Source organism: Mustelus asterias, chromosome 11, assembly GCF_964213995.1.
Source record: "Mustelus asterias chromosome 11, sMusAst1.hap1.1, whole genome shotgun sequence".
NCBI classification, from domain to species: domain Eukaryota; kingdom Metazoa; phylum Chordata; class Chondrichthyes; order Carcharhiniformes; family Triakidae; genus Mustelus; species Mustelus asterias.
In genome coordinates, this window is record NC_135811.1 from 83,803,050 (window position 1) to 83,826,146 (window position 23,097).

The following is a 23,097-nucleotide window of genomic DNA, read 5'->3' on the forward strand; positions in this document are numbered from 1 at the left end:
AAGTAATAAGATAGTGGGTATGGGGATTAGGATATGGTGAAGAGGAGTTGCATTGGTGCAATTAGTGTGTGTAGTTGTGGGGTGGTGTGTGGTTCACAAACATACTTTGGAATAGATTAAGTGCGAGCTTTATCCTGCATGTACGTGCTAAATCTGAACTGGATGTACTTTCAGCATTTTCTTTGGTTCAGACTTCCTTCAGAGCTCAGTGCAGAGTTGGCCGTGAACTTTTCCTCCACCCCTGCCAAATAAAGCCAAAATTGAGTTGTTTTTTTCAACTTTGCAATTGCGGTTCAACCCCAAAAAAAAATGGATTCTTTGCAGATTCTGTCAGTTGGTTGAATTCCAAATCTTCATGGAACCTAAAAAATACAATCCCTTTACCTCCATATTCCCTGGCAACATAAAGCAAGCAATGGACGTGCACAGCCAGTGGAATGAGTATAGGTGAATAGGGGCACGCACAGGTTCAAAACTTTTAATTTCTTAAAAATTAGTGTGTTTGGTAGATAAAGTGAAAAAGCTCTGCAGAATTTGTGTTATAAATAGGAGCGTGAAATACTTGAGCAACAAGTTAATCACTGACTTAGGAGAGGGGAGTTGCGAAAACATGGGCTACTTTAGAGTGTGGTTGAGACAATTGTCATCTTTTCAGGGAAAGTTATTAGATATTTTAAGCAGAGAAAAATGCGAGTAAGCAGGGTTAGTTTATGGATTACCCTTGCAAAGACCCAGTGGGCCAAAAGACCACGATTATAACCCTTTGGTTAGCAGCAACAAACTTGCAACTTATTGTGCACAAAAGACTTCAAATCAAAAATATACGGGGGCTTTGAAATGTATTTTAGTCAAACCACTTTATGTTTCAACTTTTGTGACATTTATCTCAAGATGGCGCCTGAGCATACCTTCTAATTCTATCTTTTACTCTTGTTCTATGCTTCTAAAACTTTATTCTAACTCAAAGTCTCTCAAAATGCTTTAATGCACCCCGGTCATTCTCTCTTCCACCATCTTCCATCGGGAAAAAGATACAAAAGTCTGAGGTCATGTACCAACCGACTCGAGAACAGCTTCTTCCCTGCTGCTGTCAGAATGGACTTACTTGCATCAAGTTGATCTTTCTCTACACCCTAGCTATGACTGTAACACTACATTCTGCACTCTCTCGTTTCCTTCTCTGAACGGTATGCTTTGTATCGCGCTCAAGAAACAATACTTTTCACTATGTTAATACAAGTGACAATAATAAATCAAATGAACTGTTCAGAACATCGTACTGCTTTTTAAAAAATTCTTTCATGGAGTGAGGGCATCGCTGGCAAAGCCAGCATTTGTTGCCTATCTCTTAATTGCCCTTGAAGATGGTAGAAAGCCATCACATTAAACTACTGCAGTCCCTAGTGAGTTGGTGCATCTGAGTGACTTACTTGACCATTTTAGAGGGCATTTAAGAGTCAACTATATTGCTGCAAGTCTGGAGTTGAATGTAGGCCAGGTAAGGCTGGCAGATTTGGTTCCTGAACAAATATGAGTGAAGTGTCTTTACAAGTCAGTGATGCTTTCATGGTCCCCATCACTGTTGCACCCAGATTTTTAATTTAATTTAATTTAAATGCCTCCCCGCTTCTGGGAGGGGGATATCAACCCGTGTCTCCCCAAGTTTTAGCCTGGGCCCCTGGATTATTGGTCCAGTGACATTGCCATTTTGCCACCATTTTCTCCCAGCTATAGTGCTGGTGGCATTTTGTGAAGTTAAAGTATTTTGAAAATTTAATTCTGCAGTGGATGACTTTGCAGTGCAGGTATGAAGGGACTGTCTCTTTTTACAGAAACATCCTGATTTTCCCAAGAAGCCCCTCACACCTTATTTTCGATTCTTTATGGAGAAAAGAGCAAAATATGCAAAGCTTCATCCTGAAATGAGCAACTTGGATCTGACTAAAATCCTCTCCAAGAAATACAAGGAGCTGCCAGAAAAGAAGAAGGTTAGTGCATGCGTGTCTCTGCCAATGCTGGCACTTAAATTGCAAAGGAACTTCAACTATGTCGATATTAAGAGTAGGAGTGTAAACCAAAAACATTTAACACCCAGAGATTAACTCCCTGGTCGAATGCTTAATTTTGTTTCTTTTATTGCTGCAGACGAAATATATTCAGGAGTTTCAGAAGGAGAAAGAAGACTTTGAGCGTAATATGATCAGATTCAGGTAACTTTGAAATAATTGATAAAGTTCTGTAAGCAATGGGCTGATTTAAACCTATGTTTTAAAGATGGTTATATTGAGATGAGAGATGGTCAAGACATAAGACCATAATAGGAGCAGAATTAGGCCACTCGGCCCATCGAGTCTGCTCTGCCATTCAATTATGGCTGATATTTTTCTCATCCCCACTCTCCTGCCTTTTCCCTATAATTCCTGATCCCCTTATTAATCAAGAACCTATATATCTTTGTCTTAAAAACACTAAATGAACTGGCCTCTACAACCTTCTGCGGCAAAGATTCCACAGATTCACCACTCTCTGGCTGAAGAAATTCCTCCTCCTCATCTCTGTTTTAAAGGAGCGTCCCTTTTAGCCTGAGATTGTGCCCTCTGGTTCTAGTTTTTCCTACAAGTGGAAACATCCTCTCCTAGAAGTGGAAACATCCTCTATCCAGGCCTCGCAGTATCCTGCAAGTTTCAGTAAGATCCCCCCATATCCTTCTAAACTCCAACGAGTATAGACCCAGACTCCTCAACCGCACTTCATTACAGGATCATTCTTGTGAACCTCCTCTGGACCCTTTCCAAGGCCAGCACATCCTTCCTTAGATATGGGGTCCAAAACTGCTCACAATTCTCCAAATGGGGTCTGACCAGAGCCTTATACAGCCTCAGAAGTACATCCCTGCTCTTGTATTCTAGCCCCCTCCACATGAATGCTAACATTGCATTTGCCTTCCTAACTGTTGACTGAACCTGCCGTTAACTGCAGGAGAATCTTGAACAATGACTCCCAAGTCCCTTTGTGTTTCTGATTTCCTAAGCATTTTCCCATTTAGAAAATAGTCTATGCCTGCATTCCTCCTTCCAAAGTGCATAAACTCACTTTTTCCACATTATATTTTATCTGCCACTTCTTTGCCCACTCTCCTAACCTGTCCAAGTCCTTCTGCAGCCCCCCTGCTTCCTCAATGCTATCTGTCTCTCTACATATCTTTGTATCATCTGCAAACTTAGCAACAGTGCCTTCAGTTCCTCCTTCCAAATCGTTAATGTATATTGTGAAAGGTTGTGGTCCCAGCACCGACCCCTGAGGCACACCGCTAGTCACCGGCTGCCATCCTGGAAAAGACCCCTTTGTCCCCACTCTCTGCCTTCTGCCAGTCAGCCAATCCTCAATCCATGTCAGGATCTTACCCTTAGCACCATGGGCACTTAACTTATTTAACAGTCTCCTATGCGGCACCTTGTCAAAGGCCTTCTGGAAATCGAAATGAATCACGTCCACTGGTTCTCCTTTATCTAACTTCCTTGTTACCTCAAAGAACTGATTTGTCAGACATGACCTCCCCTTGACGAAGCTGTGCTGACTCAGTCCTATTTTATCATGCGCTTCCAAGTACTCCGCGATCTCATCTTTAACAATGGACTCAAATGACCGGAGTCAGGCTAACCGGCCTATAATTTCCCATCTGCTGCCTCCCTCTTTTAAACAGTGGTGTTACATTCCTCTGGGACCCTTCCTGCCTCCAGTGATTCCTGAAAGATCACCACCAATGCCTCCACAATTTCCTCAGCTACCTCTTTTAGAACCCTGGGATGCAGTCCATCCGGTCCAGGTGATTTATCCAACTTCAGACCTTTCAGTTTCCCCAGAACCTGCTCCTTAGTGATGGCCACTACACTCACCTGTGCCCCCTGATTCTCCTGGAGCTCTGGCATCCCACTGGTGCTTTCTGCCATGAAGACTGATGCAAAGTAACTATTCAGTTCATCTGTCATTTCTTTGTTTCCTATTGTTATTTCTCCAGCCTCGTTTTCCGTAGTCCATTGTCTGTTTTTGCCTCTTACCTTTTATATATTGAAAAAACTCTTCCTATCTTCTTTTCTGTTACTAGCTAGCTTACACTCGTATTTCATCTTCTCCCCCTTATTGCTTTTTTGGTTGTCCTCTGCTCGCTTTTAAAGGCTTCCCAATCCTCTGGCTTCCCACTAATCCTCGCCACTTTGTATGCTTTTTCTTTTGCTTTTATGCCGTCCTTGACTTCCCTCATCAGCCAGGGATGCCTCGTCCTCCCCTTAGCATGTTTCCTCCTCCTTGGGATGAATTTCTGTTGTGCCTCTTGAATAACACTCAAACTCCTGCCATTGCTGTTCCACTGTCTTCCCTGCTAGGCTCCCTTTCCAATCAACTCTGACCAGCTCCTCCCTCATGTCTTTGTAGTTACCTTTATTTAATTGTAATACATCTGATTCCAGCTTCTGCCCCTCAAACTGCAGGGTAAATTCTGTCATATTGTGGTCACTGCTCCCTAAGGGTTCCTTCACCTTAAGTTCCCTAATCAAGTCTGCCTCATTACACATCACCAAATCCAGAATGACGTGCTCCCCAATAGGCTTTGTCAAAAGCTGCTCCAATAAACCATCTCTTAGACATTCCACAAATTCTATTCCGTGGGCGGCACGGTAGCACAGTGGTTAGCACTGTTGCTTCACAGTTCCAGGGACCTGGTTTCGATTCCCGGCTTGGGTCACTGTCTGTGTGGAGTTTGCACATTCTCATGTCTGCGTGGGTTTCCTCCGGGTGCTCCGGTTTCCTCCCACAGTCCAAAGATGTGTGGGTTAGGTTGATTGGCCATGCTAAAATTGCCCTTAGTGTCCTGGGATGCGTAGGTTAGAGGGATTAGTGGGTAAATATGTAGGGATATGGAGTAGGATGGGCTTGGGGCCTGGGTGGGAATGTGGTCAGTGCAGACTCGATGGGCCGAATGGCCTCTTTCTGTGCTGTAGGGATTCTATGATTCTATGAAATTCCTTTTCTTGGGATCTACTACCTACCTGATTTTCCCAGTCCACCTGCATATTGAAGTCCCCCATGATTATTGTAATATTGCCTTTTTTATATGCCTTTTCTATCTCCTGATTTATTTTCTGTCCCACATCCTGACTACTGCTCGGGGGCCTGTACATAACTCCCATCAGGGTCTTTTTACCTTTGTGATTCCTCAACTCTATCCACAGAGATTCTATGCCTCCTGATCCTATGTTGCTTCTTGCTATCAATTTAACTTCATTCCTTACTAACAATGCAATCCCGCCCCCTTTGCTCATCTGCCTGTCCTTTCGATAAGACACGCATCCTTGGATATTTAGATCCCAGCCCTGATCCCCTTGCAGCCACGTCTCTGTGATGCCCGCAACATCATACTGGCCAATTTCAATGTGCACAGCAAGCTCATTTACCTAGTTTCATGGACTGCATGCATTTAGGTAGAAAACCCTCAGTCCTGCATTGGCTACCTTCCTTCTCATACTTATCACCTTTTTTGCTCTGCCTGAGGTTAGACGCCTGCCACCTTCTATACTCTTGGTTCTATTACGTGGTCGGGAAACTTTACTAACCCCTCCTGAGCTCTCGGCTCCTTTAACTAGTTGGAAGTCCTCCTCATTAACCTGCACTTCTACCCTCATTAAAAGTCTATGCTTATAAGATGGATATTGATTGGGGAATAGTGAAGGTGGGCAAGGAATAGGATAGAGGCTGAAGTGAGCCATTTAACTTTCTTTTCGATAACCATATTGTTCTACAAAGTTTATTTATTAGCGTCACAAGTAGACTTGCATTAACACCGTAATGAAGTTACCATGAAAATCCCCTAGTCGTCACACTCCGATGCCTGTTCGGGTAAACTGAGGGAGAATTTAGCATGGCCCATGCACCTAACCAGCACATCTTTCAGACTGTGCAAGGAAACCGGAGCAGCCGGAGGAAACCCACGGAGAATTTGCAGACTCCACATAGTTGGGAATCGAACCAAGGTCACTGGCGCTGTGAGGCAGCAGTGCTGCACTGAGGATTAAGTGACGAATCCTGATCCTGGAACAGTTTTTAATCAAAATTAATTCACTACTTGCCCTCTTGAGATTTGAACTAGTGAGGTGTGCATTTGTTTAATTTTAGTGAATCAAATTACCTTGCAAGGGCAAGATGTAATGCTAGCAATGTTGGCTGATTACAATTTGTTTCTCTTTTTTCCCGTAGAGAGGACCATCCAGAACTGTTGGAGAGTGTAAAGAGAACAGACGTTCCGGAGAAACCTAAAACACCCCAGCAACTCTGGTATCTTCATGAGAAGAAGGCCTTCATGAAGCTGCATCCACAAGTAATAGTTCTTGCGTTATTGTCTACATGACTCGCTGGTTAATAATAATTGCACATTTTCTTTAAGATGTGGACTTCCTATCCAAAGGTCCTGCTTTCTGTGGTTACTGTTTTTGGTCATGCTTTCCCTCTGCCATTTTAAATTGCTGTCAATTCAGTTTTGCTATGTAAATGCAGTGTCAGTTTTGTCAAGTCCCTCTCCTAGCTGCTTGTGCGACTAGTTTCCATTAAGATCACAACGCAACTTCATCGCTCACTTAGGATCTTTGGTTCTAACATGTAGAAATCCCTTGTTTCGCAGGATGCTCCACCCAAAAACTATGGCTACCTTGTATTTGAAGTGGAAGAAATGGGGTATATAATAGGCAGATTATCTGATTTAATGCAATGTAAATAGTTGGTTTGCTCATAATCCCTCTCACACACCCAAACCTTTTTGTGTCCTGCTGTGAATGTTGCCCTGTATTAGGAACTACTGTCGACTTTCTTTGTGCTTTTGTATTGTTTGCGATACTTCTTCACTGTTTAAATATGGTGTCATCCATTTTGTGAAATCCCGGAATCTTAAAAGGGGGCTCTTCGGCTGATCGAGTGTGCACTGGCTCTCTGACGGAACATTATACCCTGTCCCATTACTCTGTCTTGGCCCCATAACCTTGCACATTCTTCAAATAGTAATCCAATTCCCGATCGAACCTGCCACCCTCAGGAAGTTTGTTTCAGACTCCAATCACCCTCTGGGTGAAAAATCTTTTCCTCGCATCACTTTTATTCCTTTTGCCCATAATTTTCAATCTGTGCCCTCTAGTTCATGCTGCTGTCTTGAATGGGAACATTTACCCTGTCCATACCCCTCAGGATCTTGATTACCCCTATCAAGCCACCTCTCGGCCTTCCTTCCACCAAAGAAAACGGTCCCAACCTACCCTCCTAGCTACAGTTCTTCATCCCTGGGAACTTTCTTGTGAATTTCCTCTACTATTTCTAATGACTTCACATCTTTCCTCAGTATGGCGCTCAGAACTAGACATTGTCCTCCAGACGAGGCCTAACCAGTGTCTTATACAAGTTCAACATGACCTCCTTACTCTTGATGTCCCTATTAATAAAGATGCTATATGCTTTATTAGCTGCTCTCAGCATGGCCCACTATCATCTTTTGACTTGTGTGCATGTACACCAAGGTACCTCTGTTCCTGTAGCTCCTTAAGAACACTGTCCCTGGCAGACCATTTCCCCATACAGTAGGTGATTTTCCACCAAGTGTTGTACGTAGCTTCCCAGTTGAACTTTCTTCCATTTTATTAATGTAGAGGTCCTCCATGTTCAGAAACCAATTCCTCAGACATTGCTGGTTTGCATTTTTTCTTCGGCTCTCATTACTACTCAACTGATAGTTTAAAAATGTTTTTTTTTTGATCTTCCAGTGTGTCTCCGTCTGATTAAAGCACTTGAAATGCTTTCACACTTAGAATTGCTCCAGGTCATTTTGAGGATGAAATGTATGGTGCTCATTAATGTACGTTAGTGATGAAAGTCCTGTACCTGTCCTGTGGGTTTAAGATAAGGTAGCCTGATGCTCGGCTTTCCAGGTGACCTATAATACCAGCCAAGCTGAAGTAGCTTCTGACTTGAGCTAGTGTGAACTTGTTTTCTTAGGTATTTTGCTGACATGGCAACTCTGACTGATCTCACACTCGGCATTCGACAGTCAAATTAATTTGCTTCATCGACTTAATTGACTCGGTCAGATGTTTCCTTGGGCCATTGTTGGGCAACATCCTGAGTCTTCATACCTTCCCAAAAGAGGTTTGAGTAATGTTGGCACTAATTGAGGATCTTTCATTATGCCATGATGAATTAGCTCAACCAATGTGGTCTGTGTAATTGGCTTTGCCTGCAGATGGGTATCAACAAAACTCTTAAAATATTTTTCACAGCTTTGGCTCCTGTCAGCACGACAGGGCCGTCCACATCAATAACAATGTAGGTTTATGCCAACTTGTATCTTCTCATAAATGAACAGAAAATCCTCGAAGCACTCGGGTCAGGCAACACGTAATGATGGAAATGACATTAATGCTTTGGATCATCGACTGTTCATCAGAAGGCCCTTTTTCTATTCCTGATGGGATGTTGCTGTCACTGGCTAGACTAGCATTTATAGGCCGAGTGGCATTTTGGAGGGAAGTTAAGAATCAATCGCATTGATGTAGGTCTGGAGTCACACGTAGGCCAGACCAGGCCAGGACGACAGATTTCCTTTCCTAAAGGACATTAGTGAATCAGATGGGTTTTTACAGCAATCGACAATGGTTTCATGATCATCATTGGACTTTTATTTCCAGATTTTCTTTTTACTTTTATATTGCGTTCAAAGTTCACTATCTGCCATGGTGGAATTCAAACTTGGATCCCCAGCACATTACCCTGGGTCTCTGGATTACCAGTCCAGTGACAATACCACTCCGCCACCGCCTTCCCTTTTATATTTATGTTTCCTGATTCTCAAAGAAACAAATAGATGTTTCCGAGTACTTAGCTAATGGTTCCTTTACTTTGACCATATTTGAAGATTACTCCGTGACCTTTCTTTAAACAAACACTTGACAAATGGCCATACAGTGGATGAAGAGGCTTAAATCATTTCCCTCAACTCTGACTTACTGTGGGAATACAATACCTTGTGGCTTCAACATTACATTAGTTATTTTTGTTGCAGTTGTTGACGAATTCAGGTCTGTGGTTGCCTAGTAATCAAATGATGTAACCATCACAAGAGTAGACACCATGTATCAGTGAGACTTGTTTTTTTTCCCCAGGCAACAATGAAGGATGTTAAAGAGGCACTGGGGAAACAGTGGTCCCAGCTGTCTGACAAGAAACGACTCAAGTGGATTGGCAAAAGCTTGGAGCAGCGCGAGCTGTATGAGGCAAGTTGCATCATAAAACCAAAAGCTTGATTATGTCGAGTATTGTGAAGAGGATAGGTCAGCCTATCCCCTCAAGATTTTCAGCAAAGGCTTGTCGTGGTGGATAAGCCTCGTCCTTTTTTGATAAGGGTCTTGGGTAAGAGTGCACTAATGATGGGTGAGTTCTCAGAACACCCAGATAGGTTATGCCAATGTGGTGTATGAGGACACTGCTTTGTGTCTTAAGAATCCTGGTCTACAGTTCAAAACAGTTGGCCTTGGATATGATGCCAAGTTTTGGCACAGTATTTTGGGAAGGGTAAGTAGCAGGTGAATAGCTGTGGGACGCTGTTGCACACTTTTATGGTTAGAAGCCTATCAGTAGGTTACCCAGCTCAGATTTTCCTTTAAGTTGTCGAGTGGCCCATGTGCTCTGGGCCAAACTGGGTATCAAACTTATTTACCCAATTGCTTTGTGAAAATTCACAGGAATGCCAGAAGCCCGATTTACATCGGATAGTCTTTTGTGCATTGAATACAAACTAACATTCCTTTTAGAAATAGATCACCCTTTATTTCTGACTTCTTTGCTAAGGTCAGGGGAAAGAACAGAATCAAACAAGAGTAGAGGAATAAGAGGGGCAAAGATAATACATGAGGAGAAAAAATGGAGTAACATTAAAGGGAACTCTCAGGTCTTTGATAAGAGTGAAAATCTCCTTGGGGAAATAGGGATTGTTCTCCTTGGGCTATAGAAGGTTAATGGATATTTAATAGAGATACAAGGAATTTGAGAGTTATGACTTGTTTAGATAGAATAGATGGAGAGAACTGTAGTAGGAGGAGGGTCAGTAATCAGAGGCTGGAGATTTGAAATAATTGACAGGAAAACTGAGGGATGAAGGTTTTTTTTCACTTGGCGAATTATCTGAAAGGATGGCAAAGGCAGATTCAATAGTAATTCAGGAAATTAGACCTCCATTTGACGAGGAAAGGTTTGCAGCTCTGGGGAAAGTGGGCTAGATTATCACCCTTGAGAGAATTGGCAAAAGCCTCTATACTGTTTGGTTGCCTGATTCCAATAGAATGAAAACCCTCATTATCTCAGCAAACACAATGGAATAGCCACTTGGGCATAGTACAGCGGGGTATGCCTTAATAGAACAGAAGAAAATTTGGAGCAGTAATGAACCTTTAAAATAGATTGAAATCTGTTTTGTAAAGAGTGTTATCAGTTCTGTTTTAGATGCATTGTAATGGGGAAAGAGGGCATTTGTAATTACCAAATCATTTTTAACATGGCCACCTTCTGCTTGCAGGAAGCAATGAGGGACTATGTTGTACGTCACCCAGAGCAAAGCATCAATCTGGACGATCTGACCAAAAATACATTGACTAAAGCTGAGCGGCAGCTCAAGGACAAGTTTGATGGTCGACCCACAAAGCCTCCACCGTAAGTGTCCACCCTAAATGTGTCTGATGGTAGCATTTTGAACACACAGATTTGGTCCAGGAGATGCAGAGTATGCAAAAAGAGGGTCGAAAGTCATGTTTGATTTTAAAGTTTATTAAGCAGTGACGGTTTAGATATGATACACAAACTAAATGAGCAGAAAAGGCATATGGCCCATAATAGATAAGCGGTTTAGTGGGCCTGGATCAGATGAATGGACAGGGATATTTCCGCGGCCGGAGGTAGCTGTCACTTTAACATGGCCTCCTGCTCCTAAATTGGGCAAATGAATGAAGCTGATCTCCGCAGCTGAAGGTGGCAGACTTTATTGTTCTTGTCGTCTTGAGGTTACCAGAAGTGTTATGTAACTCTACTCTGGATCATATTCCATCCCAAGACTGCAAAAGCTTCCCTCCCAAGCACCTGTTCTTAAACCTTATTTCTAGAAATTGGTGAAAAGCCCATGTCGGCCACTCGTTTGATCCCATTAATCCAAGCACTTGAGGAACAAGGGGCCCCCAACCTCCTGTACCCATCCTACACTCAACTCCTGAAGTCTTCTCATGCCTTATTGCTTATCAGGCTATTCTGTTTAACCTTTACTCAGGCAGTTGATTTAGGTATGGATCATGAGATCCAAACTTGGGTGTTTAGGAATGTTTTGTTTCGCGCCTTTGCTGGAGTCGCATCTTTAGCAGAGATGGGAGGCCTGCGTTGTCCTGTGGCTGTTAGTCCAGCAGGCTGCTCTGGAAATAGAGTTGTTTCTGTAATAATCTAATTTTTTCTACATTTTATTCACCATTTCTTACAACACAAAAAACAGAATGAATTTGATTCACTGAAAGGGAGGTAGAAATATGCTGTATTTTGGCCAGCCAGATGTCTTGACACGCTTAGAAATCCTTCAGGTTACTGAAAAAAGCTACATCCACCTATAGGGAGTTTCTGTGTATACACACGACTATAAGGGCATAATGGAAATGCTCAAAGACAGAAAGTTTAAATACAAGTTGGCCAAGATTAAGCTTGTAGACCACAACACGGTAGCATTTAACCAAGTGTGACGTGACATCGGGGAGCCCTAGCAAAGCTGCAATCAATGGGACTTTGGGGAGGGAAGGGAACTGTCTACTGGATGGAGTCGTACCCAGCACAAAAGAAGATGGTTGTGATTGTTGGAGGTCAACACCCCGATTCCAGGATCTCACTGCAGGAGTTCCTTAGGATAGTGTCCTTGACCCAACCATCTTCAGTTGCTTCATCAATGACCTTCCTTCCATCTTAAGATCAGAAATAGGGATGTTCGCTGATGACTGCGCAATGTTCAGCACCATTTGCAACTCAGACACTGAAGCAGTCCACGTCCAAATACAGCAATTCCTGGATAATATCCAGACTTGGGCAGACGAGGCAATTAGCATTCGTGCCATGCAAGCGTCAGGCAATGACCATCTCCAGGAAGAGACAACCTAACCATCACCCCTGGACATTCAATGGCATCACCATCACTGAATTCCCCGCTATCAACATCCTGGGGGTTACCGTTGACCAGAAACCAAACTACACTAGCCGTATAAATACTGTGGCGACCAGAACAGGTCGCTAGGAATCCCGTGGCAAGTAACTCGCACCTCCTGACTCAAAATCTGTCCACTGTCTACAAGACACAAGTCAGGAGTATAATGGATATTCTCCACTTGCCTTGATGAATGCTGCTCCAAAAATAATTAAGAAACTTGACATCATCCAGGATGAAGCTGTCCACTTGATTAGCACCCCATCCACAAATATTCTTTCCTTCCAGCGCTGACACACAGTAGCTACTGTGTGTACCACTACAAGATGCACTGCAGGAACTCAACAAGGCTAATAGACAACCACTACCATCTGGAAGGGCAAGAGCAGCAGATACCTGGGACAAGCACCTGAAGCTTCTCCTCCAAGCCACTCATCATCCTGACTTGGAAATGTATTATTGTTCCTTCAATGTCTTTGGGTCAAAACCCTGGAACTCCCTCCTTAACAGCACTGTAGGTGGTCCTACATCACATGGACTGTAGCGGTTGAAGAAGGCAGTTCACCACCACCTTGAGGACAATTGAAGATAGACAATGAATGATGGCCCAGCCAGCGATGCCCACGTCCCATAACTGGATTTTTTTAAATGTCAAGAATCATTTCCTAACTTCCGAATAGCCTCAATCAGATTTGAAGGTTATGTTCCCTTGTTCTAGATTCCTCCCCATCCCTCCCCTGTTTGATGTAAACTCCAGTGTCAGCTGTGGCTCAGTTGGTTGCATTCTCACCCCTTCGTCAGAAGGTAAAGTCCTACCCCAGAACTTGTGCACAAAATTCAACACTGATACTCTGCTGCACTTCCTCAGTTTTGTTTTATTCATTTGGAGGACATGGGCATTGCTGGCTGGCCAGCATTTATTGCCCATCCCTAGTTGCCCTTAAGGTGTCGGAGAGCTGCCTTCGCGAATTGCTGCAGTCCACATGCTGTGGGTTGACCCACAATGCCATTAGGGAGGGAATTCCAGAAATAGTACTGCACTATTCTTTCAGATGGGCTATTAAACCAAGGCCCCGGGCTGCCCTATTAGGTGGACGTAAAAGGTTCTGTGGTGCAATTTTAATGAACAGAAGTGGAGTCATCCCTAGTGTCCTGGTCAATGTATATCCCTCAATCAGCATCATGCAAACAGATCATTGGGTCGTAATCACATGGCTGTTTTGTGGGATCGTGTTATGTGCAAATTGGCTACCATGTTTTCTAGATTACAATAGTAACGACACTCCAAAAGCACTTGTGTTTGCTGTAAAACACTTTGACTCTGGTGATCATGAGAGGTGCTGTAGGAAATGCAGGTCTTTTTTGTTAATCAACTCTTAGCGCGCTGGTGACATTCGGGTGAATCTGTATTGCACATTTCCCAAGTCCACTACAACCGTTCAAAGGTGTGGTGCCCAGAACTGTACACTGTCCTCCAGAAGTGGTCTAATCAGGGATTGATAATCACTGTAGAAAGCTTTGATGCCTTTATATTTTAATGCTCTGATGATGATAAACATTCTGCAAGCCTTTTTTGTACTGACCTCGACTCTTCCCAACCTTTGCATCAATTTAAACATTTGGAACTGTCCTTTTGTGAACATGTCCATGTTGGACCACACTGCATTGAAATCCATCTGCCACAGTTATACTCACTCACTCAAATCTGTCTCTTATGTAATTTGATGCTCCTGCCTACATTATTTACTATGTAACCAATATTTGTGGCCTAGGCAAGCTTGGATACATGGCTCTCTCTTGTTTTCAAGTTGTTAATATACTGAGTCGACCCTAACACATCATCTTGGGGCATCGCTAGTCACTTTGTTCCAGTCTAATTAAATATCTGTTACTATACCTTTGTGTTTCTGCTGCCTAACCAATCTGACTAGGAGTATGATTTGCCTTTAATTTCATGAACTTCAGTTTTACGAGGAATCTTAACAAAAACCTCAAGTTCATATAAATATCCATAGAATGTAGTTTCTTTTTGCTATGTCCTCCCTTTATCTCAACCAAGAATCTCATCCTGATTGGTGTGTTTGCTACATTTTCTGCACTTTTTCTGTCATCCCTTGCCCACCCTTCCAGCGCCACGATAGGTCCTTGCCTTCCACCCCATCAGCCTCTGCAGTCAATGATTCATTCTCTGCCATCTTGAGCGTGCTGCTACCATTAAACACATCCCCCCCTCCGCCCCCGTAAACATTTTGAAGGGGCCATCTTTAATGCCCCCTCCAGCAATACCCCAGTCCACTCCTCAGTTACCCCAACACCCTCCCACAGAATCTTTTCAAGCAAACACGGGATGTAACATCTGTTCTTTTACCTCCTCTATGACTCCTCTGTTCTCACTGTCAGAGGCCCCAAATGCCCTTTCCAGGTGAAGCACTGATTTGCATGTACTTTCAAATTAGTCGACCACATTCGCCGTTCACAGTGTGATCTCCTCTACCAAAAGCGAATAGGGTGACCATTCTGTAGAGCACCTTTTTGTTCGGTCTGCAAGCATGCCCCTGAGCTTCCGGTCACCCATCACTTGAATTCTCCATCTTGCCCTCACACTGCCTCCTTTGTCCCCAACCTTCTGCACAGTTCCAGTGAATCCCGACATGATTGAAAGACAGCACCTCATCTTTCAATTCGGCAGCTTTCAGCCTTCTGGACTTCACAATGGGTTCAACCATTTCAGACCATAATCTCTGCCCCATTTTGTTTCGTTTTCTTTGCTTGTTATTGGTTTTCCTTCTCTTGTTTCTTGCTTTCAGTTAGCTAGCAGCACACCTGCACATCTTGTGTTTCTTTTCCTGCCCCATCACCATTCCCTTTGGCTCTAGAAGGCTAACTGTTCTTCCATTCAATTTCATCCAATTCACCCAATCATAGACCTTCCTTTCGTCCTTGTCTCCCAGACACACCTCTTCCTCTCTCTTCTTCCCCCCCCGCCCCCCCCATGTAGATAAACACATGAATATACAAGGGATATGGACTAAGGGAAGGCAGAAGGGATTAATTTAATGTGACAATGTTTGGCACAACATCGTGGGCCGAAGGGCCTGTTCCTGTTTTATGGTTCCAGTAACTGATCCATCCCTCCAATGAACCAGTCATGCTCGTCTCTTTAGTGACAATGCCCTCAAGTACTCGTGGGACTGACTGGTTCATGGAATTGATTTGGTTCCAAGCTCCCATTCTCCGGCATGTTACCTTGGATCCAAAGAGGTTGAACCTCCGGGTCAAATCCCAGGTACCATTTTGAGAGGGGATATTCCAAACCTCTGTGCTGTACCTCACCAACTTTTCTCCATTCTGTTTTAGAAATGGCTATTCTCTGTATTGCGCTGAGCTAATGTCCAACATGAAAGACATTCCCAGCACAGAGCGTATGGTGCTGTGCAGTAAGCAGTGGAAGATGTTGTCTCAGAAAGAGAAGGATGCATACCAGAAACGATGTGAACAAGTAAGAATTTTGGCAACTCGAGAAATGGCAATCGGATGAGAGAGCTCTTTTACAAAGATGCTTTTACTAAAATGTTGTGATTTTTTGAGTCAATGTTGAAGGACCTTTCTTTGAAAACTTGTTTCTGTTTCTTGTGAATGATCATTCCAGTGAAACTGGCTCCCATAGAAAGGGAAATAATGGGATGAGTCTCCGGGATCTCCCCACTATATTGAGAGAGTTAATTGAGGATGCGAGATATTGGAGGAATGGCTTGTTTCAAAATGGGTTGTTTGAAGCGACCATAACTTTTAATTGTAATAAATTAGGAACAGTTGAGAGCATGGTTGACAAGTTTCTTATTTTGTTTCCTTCCCATAGAAAAAGAAGGAATATGAAATTAACCTTCATCGTTTCTTGATGGTAGGTGCTATTCTATGATTCCCAGTCATTGCAAGGTACCAAGAATAGATTGTAGATCTTAATGCATTCTCCTTCAACGCGGGTGAAGATGGCAGGCTTGCATCTCTGTATTGCCATGATTTCTTTTGTAAAAACGAATCATTTTATCTTATCCTGTGGCAGAGCCTCCCTGAGCATGAGCAACAAAGAGTCCTCTCTGAAGAGAAGATGATTGGAATCAACAAGAGAGCTGCAAGCAATTTGAAGCAGGGTGGAGTTAAAGGCATCCCATTGCCACTTTTAGATGCCACCAAGGTGCGTGTTCATTAGCTTCCCTTTTTAGCAACTTGGTTTGTATTTGAGTTGATGTGTTAATTTTTCCTAAGAGATGCACACAGACTTGCACACAACAATGGATCAACCTACAGATGAACAATGTGCATGCACTCTTTTGCACGTGGAATGCCTTTCTTAAGTTCAGAGATTCTAAAGGAAAGGCTAAACTTGGTTATGATGAGGTAAAGTCTTTCTTGTATTACTTTCCATTGATGCCAGGGTAAAATTCACTGGCGTTTTGAGTGCCAATACAGTCCTGAGAGCACTGAGTCAATCATTACACCCATCCTCCTCAAGACACGAATAACCCTAACAGCCCTCTCGCTCCTAAAATATTAAGTGTCATCTGGTGTGAGGGGATGGACATGTCCAAATACATTATTCAACCCGTTCATACATGTTATACAAAGCTCAGCAGTGCTCCGTTTGTGCCACGACTGATATTAATTTGGTGTAGGATTGAATCTGGAACGGTCTTGGATCTCAATTACATGGTTCCCACACCATTGGTGACACAGGTATTTTGCAGAGCCAGTGGGCTGTTCCAGTGCCTTGGCACAATGTGGACGCTTATCTTAAGATTTGATCAGTCGCGATATCCACGTTTGTTTTTAATTGGGGCTGGAATTGCATTGGATGTGTGGTTTTTAGCATTGATGTGGAGACAACTGCCTGGATCTTGTGCAGTTTTTTTTGTTGAATTTTGTCATCAGCATTTAAATGCTACGTAGCTCGATTTGTTTACGGGTCTGCTTTCATTGTAGGTACTGCTGGTCTGTTAGATCTAGTTGCTTCTGCTGACTTGTTTTCAATTGCAGTCCGCGGGTGAAGTTTCACAAACTGGCTTCTGTGTCATTGGGTCTTGTATGTGGTATGGAATTGTCACTTAATGCCGCTGGTCGTGCCAGGAGTGCAGCAATGGGCTGGGGTTTGGGGTTTGGGGGTGAGGAGGGAGGGGAAGAATCTGTTGCTTTACAGCTGTTTTTTTTCCTGCAGAGTTTAATGCGTTGGATTTGAAAATGCTCTTATTATGGATTTTTGTTGCTTTTCTTGGGCAGTAAGTTGCTTTCTGTGGAACACTTGTCCTGCTCAAGGTTACTTACTATGAGAAATCTCTCACTAAATGTTTTTTTGTCACATTATAATCTTTGAATAGATATCTGACAGTATTTGGGATGTTTTCAATGGCTTTACTATTGTTTGGGAGTTGTCTAAAAATGGCACCCTTTAACGATGGAAAGTCACGGACTACTCCATGCATTCTAGGCAATGCTGCACTGTGTGATAGTACAGTGACTCAACAAGAAGACTTTTCTTTGGCAATAGTTTTAAACTGGAGGGCAAGCTTCTTCAGCCCCTGCATACACTGGAAGGTGCTTGTGGCAAGAATGTGCATCTTGATAAAGGAATTGTTATCGCTGGATAGGTTGTGATTTTATGTTCATCGTGATTCAAAGACTGACCACCGTCTCCTGCCTAAGCACTGGGAATCTCTTAGTGTATTTCTTACTATCAGACACCCACATTTCCTGAAGAGTTTTAGGATGAGAAAATTTTGCTCCAATCGATGATGTCTGTACCTGATACTTGGCTTCATTTGCTGATTTGAAAATCTGTCTTTTTAACCGTTTTGATGTATTAATTGGTGTTAGAAACGTGTGTATTGAACAGCATGTATACCATAAACTTCCTTTTCAGGTCCTCTGCATTTGGCATGATGTTGGTACTTCCAGATCCTCAGATCTGAGCGTTGTCTGGAGGGAGCTGATTTTCTCATTGACTTTACCTTCATAAGCTCCTCTTCGTAGCATTGTTGATCCCTTACTTTGATGTTTCTGCTGGTTTGTCATAGCCTGCTCATTGTCGCTGCTCTAAGATCATTGCCCTGCTCCTGCACATAACTCAAGTTCTGATATTTGAATATCTGCTTTTAGCATCTCTTTTTTTTTTTAGCCTGACCTTTGGAACTGTGCACATTTGTATTTGATTGTCAGCTTACTCTTTGCAGCCTTTAAGCAACATTTCAAGCAGTGACCCTTCAAGCTCGAACTCTAATCCGTGCATATATCATTAATATACAGTCGACAGAAGAGGAAAGGCTTTCCAGTCGGTGCAGTTTCAGGGAAAGGCATGAATTGGCAATTTCAATTACAAACCAGCAATGCCTGAGGACATGCAGTTGAGTTTGTCACCGTTGAGCCTAGAACAAAAGAAAATGCTTGTCTGCAGTCCAAACAGTTTTCAATACAGAGGCTTTCTTTTGGTGTTGGCATGTTTCTTCTCCTCACTGGAGATGCAACTCTAATACATCTGTTTTAGCTTTCTCGCAGAGAACCACACAATACTTAGGAGCAGCATTGCCATTACTATGGAAATTAGGAGCCTTATGGGACTGTGAAGTTTGAGGTTGTCGCTTAATATTGCTGGGGTGATGCTGTCTTCAGTTTAGAAACAATGTCTTCATCTTCAAGTGTGTAGGGACTCTTTCAGATTGTCAATGGGACCTTTGGTGTTATCTATTTGCCGATGCAGAGTTCTTCTGGGAACTATATGCCTTTGACCTGGGACCTTTGAACACCTTCTGCTCCTTGTTCAGGGAATTACAAGAATCCCAATTTTGCGAGTTCTTTCAAAGATATTTGACAAAGTCTATTCGTAGATTGCATTCAGAATTGGAGCACTCACCTGGAACCTGTAGCTCGCAGTACGGTGACTTTGGTCATGTAATCCTCAGGCGCTTTGAAAAATAACTTCAAAGGGCTTGATACAGCTGCAGATTTGCTCTAAAAAGGGTAGCTCTTATCTGGATGTACTGCTTTCTGAAGTGTGCGTTTATGAAGAATCACGGGCTGTGTGGTGTAACCTGCGTATATCGCTTCAGTCCCAGTGTGTGTTGCAAACTGCTCACATATCTCCCAGTTCCACTCTTAAACTATGTTGTAGGTATTCTGCAATATATACATGTCTGATCCTCATCAATGTTCTCTTGACTGTCAAACGCAAGTGGCTTAGTAATGGGAGGAATGGGGCAGTGATGATCAGGTAGTAAGTTTTTGCACTCTGTCTGGCAACTTGGTATAAGCTGTACAAACCAAATGTCAGTGGATGAATGAAATAGACTTGCACCCATTGCTGTTTGTTTAAGAAGGCCTGTGGGTGAGACAGCATCCAAGTTAATTTTCTCACGGGTTTTGATATCCTACTGAAAGCTGCTCACTTTAACCTCTCTTTTTTTTCTGTTAATTATTTTGTTTGACCTCCCTTCCTTCAGTAATTTTTACCTCCAGCTTTGTGACGTATCGCTATTCAGAATACCTTTTTCCATTAGCTAATCTCCAAGCTGAAGAGGGAACCCTCATTGCCAAGTAGTTGGAAAAATAAGTGTAAACCTACTGAGGCGGCTGGGAGGTTGCAAGTGATTGGAATGGGCCCAACACTTCTCTGGTTGCCACAGCAACCTCTTAACACTTCTCAAAATTTTCATTATAGTTCAATGTTCGGCTGAATAAACATCTTCAAAACCCTTAATAAACAAATACCCAACTGATCTGGTAGATGTGCGATTTATTTTGGTGTTGTGGTCTCTACTTCTCCTTGAATGACCTTGCCCCAACAGTTTGTAATGCTGCATTGCCATCTGCTGAAAGGTTAGCTGGATATTATTGGTTTTCAAGTGGGAAATCTATATGCAATAATAATTTCATAGCCAGAGTTGAGAGTTCACTGGTCACAATGTAGATGTGTGACAATTTAGTACTGTGTCCACAGATATGATGATGGGTTTGCCTATTGGCAGCTTAGTTCAGCTTTACAGGATTCAGTCAGGACTACCTTAGCCCAACGTCCCTCATTTTTCCAGGGGGTTCCTCTGGGTGACTAAAGTTTAGTCACAGCAGAGATTTTGATGACATGGAATCTTCTGAGTGGTAAGTTCCAGCTTGCTAGTCTGCCGCCTGCAAACCACTCATACTCTTGAACATTTGCTTGTCATGGACCAAGGTCTTTGGAAGGTACATATCCATGTGACCCCACTTAACTAGTTGGATATTCATGGAATTCAGTGAAGAGAGCCTTGTGTGTATCATGGTTGTATAATATTGGTTCTACCAGTTAATGCTTCTAATTTGCCTCCATGTTAGGTAAGGGTCTTTGAGCTAACTTACAAATATTCCTGTTCTGGTCCAGAATGGCCGCCCATGATGGTGCCTGATGAGAATTTTCCATTTCTGCGCCTTGTCTGCTTCAGTAATAGTTGAATGGGCCACTAGACAACTTAAGGGGAGGCAATGAAAATGGCTTTGTCTAAGTTAGCTGAATGGGTGGAATTGGCAAGGGGACAAGCGATTAGAAGAAATCTTGAAGCTGCACCTGCAAACTGCTTTTAAGTACTCGGGGAGGGTCCTAGTATATTTTTAGCGTGCATCAGAAATAGAGGTAAGCACTTGGGACCCTTTGCAGAGAAAGGGGTTTCAAGGGCAAGGATTGTGAGACCTGGCAGCTTGAAGGTAGAATGGTAAAGGAAGTGGAAGACCAGCTGCCAGAATAAGCAAATGGTTAAAGGGTCTCTTCTCACATTTGTTATCAGACTACTTCTGACAAACCAAAGCGTCCGATCTCTGCCATGTTCATTTTCTCGGAAGAGAAGCGCAAGAAGATGCAGGAGGAGGAGCCGGAGCTGTCGGAGAGTGAACTGACGAGAAAATTGGCCAGGATGTGGACTGAGCTGTCTGAGAAGAAAAAGGTAAAAATTATTTGAGTGGCTGATAGATACCATACAAGGGTCTAGGCAGGGGGTGGCTACAGAATGAATTCATTAATAGGCTGGAGCACCAGGCCATTGAGACCTTGGATTGTGAAAGGGTTAAGTTACCGCAGTAATGGATGAAGAAAACTATTTGAGTTGACATTCTCTTCATTTGTGCTAATTGCTATTTCTAGATCCTGAATTCCATGGTCCTGGTTTTAAACAGCAATGGGTGCAGGTTGGCCTTTTGGAAGGCAGAATCCACTGGTATTTGAATGGATGGGAATGGCATAGTTCAATTAAAGAACTCTAGGTGATTGAACAGTTCTGCCTGTATTTCATGGTGTTGGTTAACTCATAGTCTCTCTACCCCTTTCCAAAAGAAGCTTAACATTAAGAGCTGTAACTCCAAACTAACATGTGCAGCACCAGTAATGACCATAAACTTGTCTCAAGTGGCTGGAACTAGTAACAAGTCGACAGTCGGTGCTGAAGTGAAAACCATCCTGTCCCCTATTTTAAACAAAATCAGAATTTTGGTCGTGCAGTATCTATTGCATCTTCTATGTTCCACTCTTTCTAGCCAACTTCAAAAGTTCTTCCAAGTGGATATTTGTTCCTCTTGGAATTCCTATATATTTCAGTATTTTGTCTTAAAGTACTGCGCACAAGTTCTTGCTCCCAGAGTTACCTGTGATTAGAACTGCGACACTGAGCTGATGATGCATAGGGGTCTATAAAGATGTCAGTGGGGCATCGCAACAAAACACTTGCTCCATGCAGCTGGTTTCCATGTCCTTTCTTTCAAGGCAAAAGTTTCCCTGAGCACTTTATATGTGTCTCTCTTCACAAAGTGGCACCTATACAGGCTTATATTGCTATTTGTGTTCAGTCTTCTGTGAGGAGCCTTCATGTATGGGCATGGAAATTGTATGTTGCTCCCTCAATAACAATCTAGTCGCCTGATTACCTTTTTTTTCAATCCTATTACTCAAATTTGCACAAACCTTTTGGTATCGAGTCTTGTTGCTGGTTATGAGTTCTGTATTGGGTTTAGTTTGTACTTTAGACAATATTGCAGTTGATGAAGGATGGATGGACATCCAAGTGTTTGTTTAATGGTTCTTTTATTGGTGTGAGATGCTTAATTTTTATATTATTCCTACTATGGCCAACCCGGCTGAGCTCAGCCAATACCAGAGGAGGCAGCCTTGCAGGAATCCTCCCTCCTGTAGCTTATAGTGCTGGGTTCCTGCAGTCAGTCAGCCAATGTGCGCTGAGGCTCCGGCTTCATTTCCATAATAGGTGGGGCATCAGAGTACGTTCAGTGTCACTGCAGCAAGGAGCAGGAAATTGATCTAGAGTTTGGTTTCTGATACCTCTCCAGTCATCCCTTCTATCCTCTGCTCACATCTGTATGGTAGGACCTGGTTTTGCTGTGAAGGACACACTAGAGTGTCTAATAGGCAATATCTATGGCTTTTGGGAGATGTACGAGAGGGACTTAATGGAGTTGTACCACTGTGGGGTGGCACGGTGGTTAGCACTGCTGCCTCACAGCACCAGGGACCCGTGTCTGCATGGGTTTCCTCTGGGTGTTCCGGTTTCCTCCCACAGTTCCAAAGATGTGTGGGTTAGGTTGATTGGCCATGGTAAATTGACCCTAGTGTCAGGGGGATTAGTAGGGTAAATAGGTGGGAATAGGGCCTGGGTGCATTGTGGTTGGTACAGACTCAATGGCTGAATTGCCCCTCCTGCGCTGTAAGGATTCTATGATACCCCAGCATGACTTGCTGCCCTTCACCGAGATTATGGTGAAAATGAAAGATTTGCTCTTTGATATGAAGGTAATGCGTAGACAGAGCCCCTGTTGAGTGCAATATTCAG

The 23,097-nt window shown here is 43.0% G+C and overlaps 1 protein-coding gene across 13 annotated transcripts in view; it reads left to right on the forward strand.

The window, feature by feature from the left end:
• Positions 1-23,097, forward strand: part of LOC144500628 (nucleolar transcription factor 1-like) — a 73,143-nt gene that overhangs the window by 28,020 nt on the left and 22,026 nt on the right. For 4 of the 13 annotated variants that reach the window (XM_078223873.1, XM_078223875.1, XM_078223876.1 and 1 more), the window contains exons 5-12: positions 1,833-1,988; positions 2,146-2,210; positions 6,250-6,370; positions 9,192-9,306; positions 10,605-10,734; positions 15,608-15,749; positions 16,110-16,151; positions 16,314-16,445. In XM_078223873.1, the coding sequence (XP_078079999.1) occupies positions 1,833-1,988; positions 2,146-2,210; positions 6,250-6,370; positions 9,192-9,306; positions 10,605-10,734; positions 15,608-15,749; positions 16,110-16,151; positions 16,314-16,445 (903 nt within the window). Of the gene's footprint in view, positions 1-1,832; positions 1,989-2,145; positions 2,211-6,249; positions 6,371-9,191; positions 9,307-10,600; positions 10,735-15,607; positions 15,750-16,109; positions 16,152-16,313; positions 16,446-21,051; positions 21,208-23,097 lie in introns of all 13 variants that reach the window. The other 9 variants (XM_078223869.1, XM_078223871.1, XM_078223868.1 and 6 more) reach the window with 3 other exon arrangements.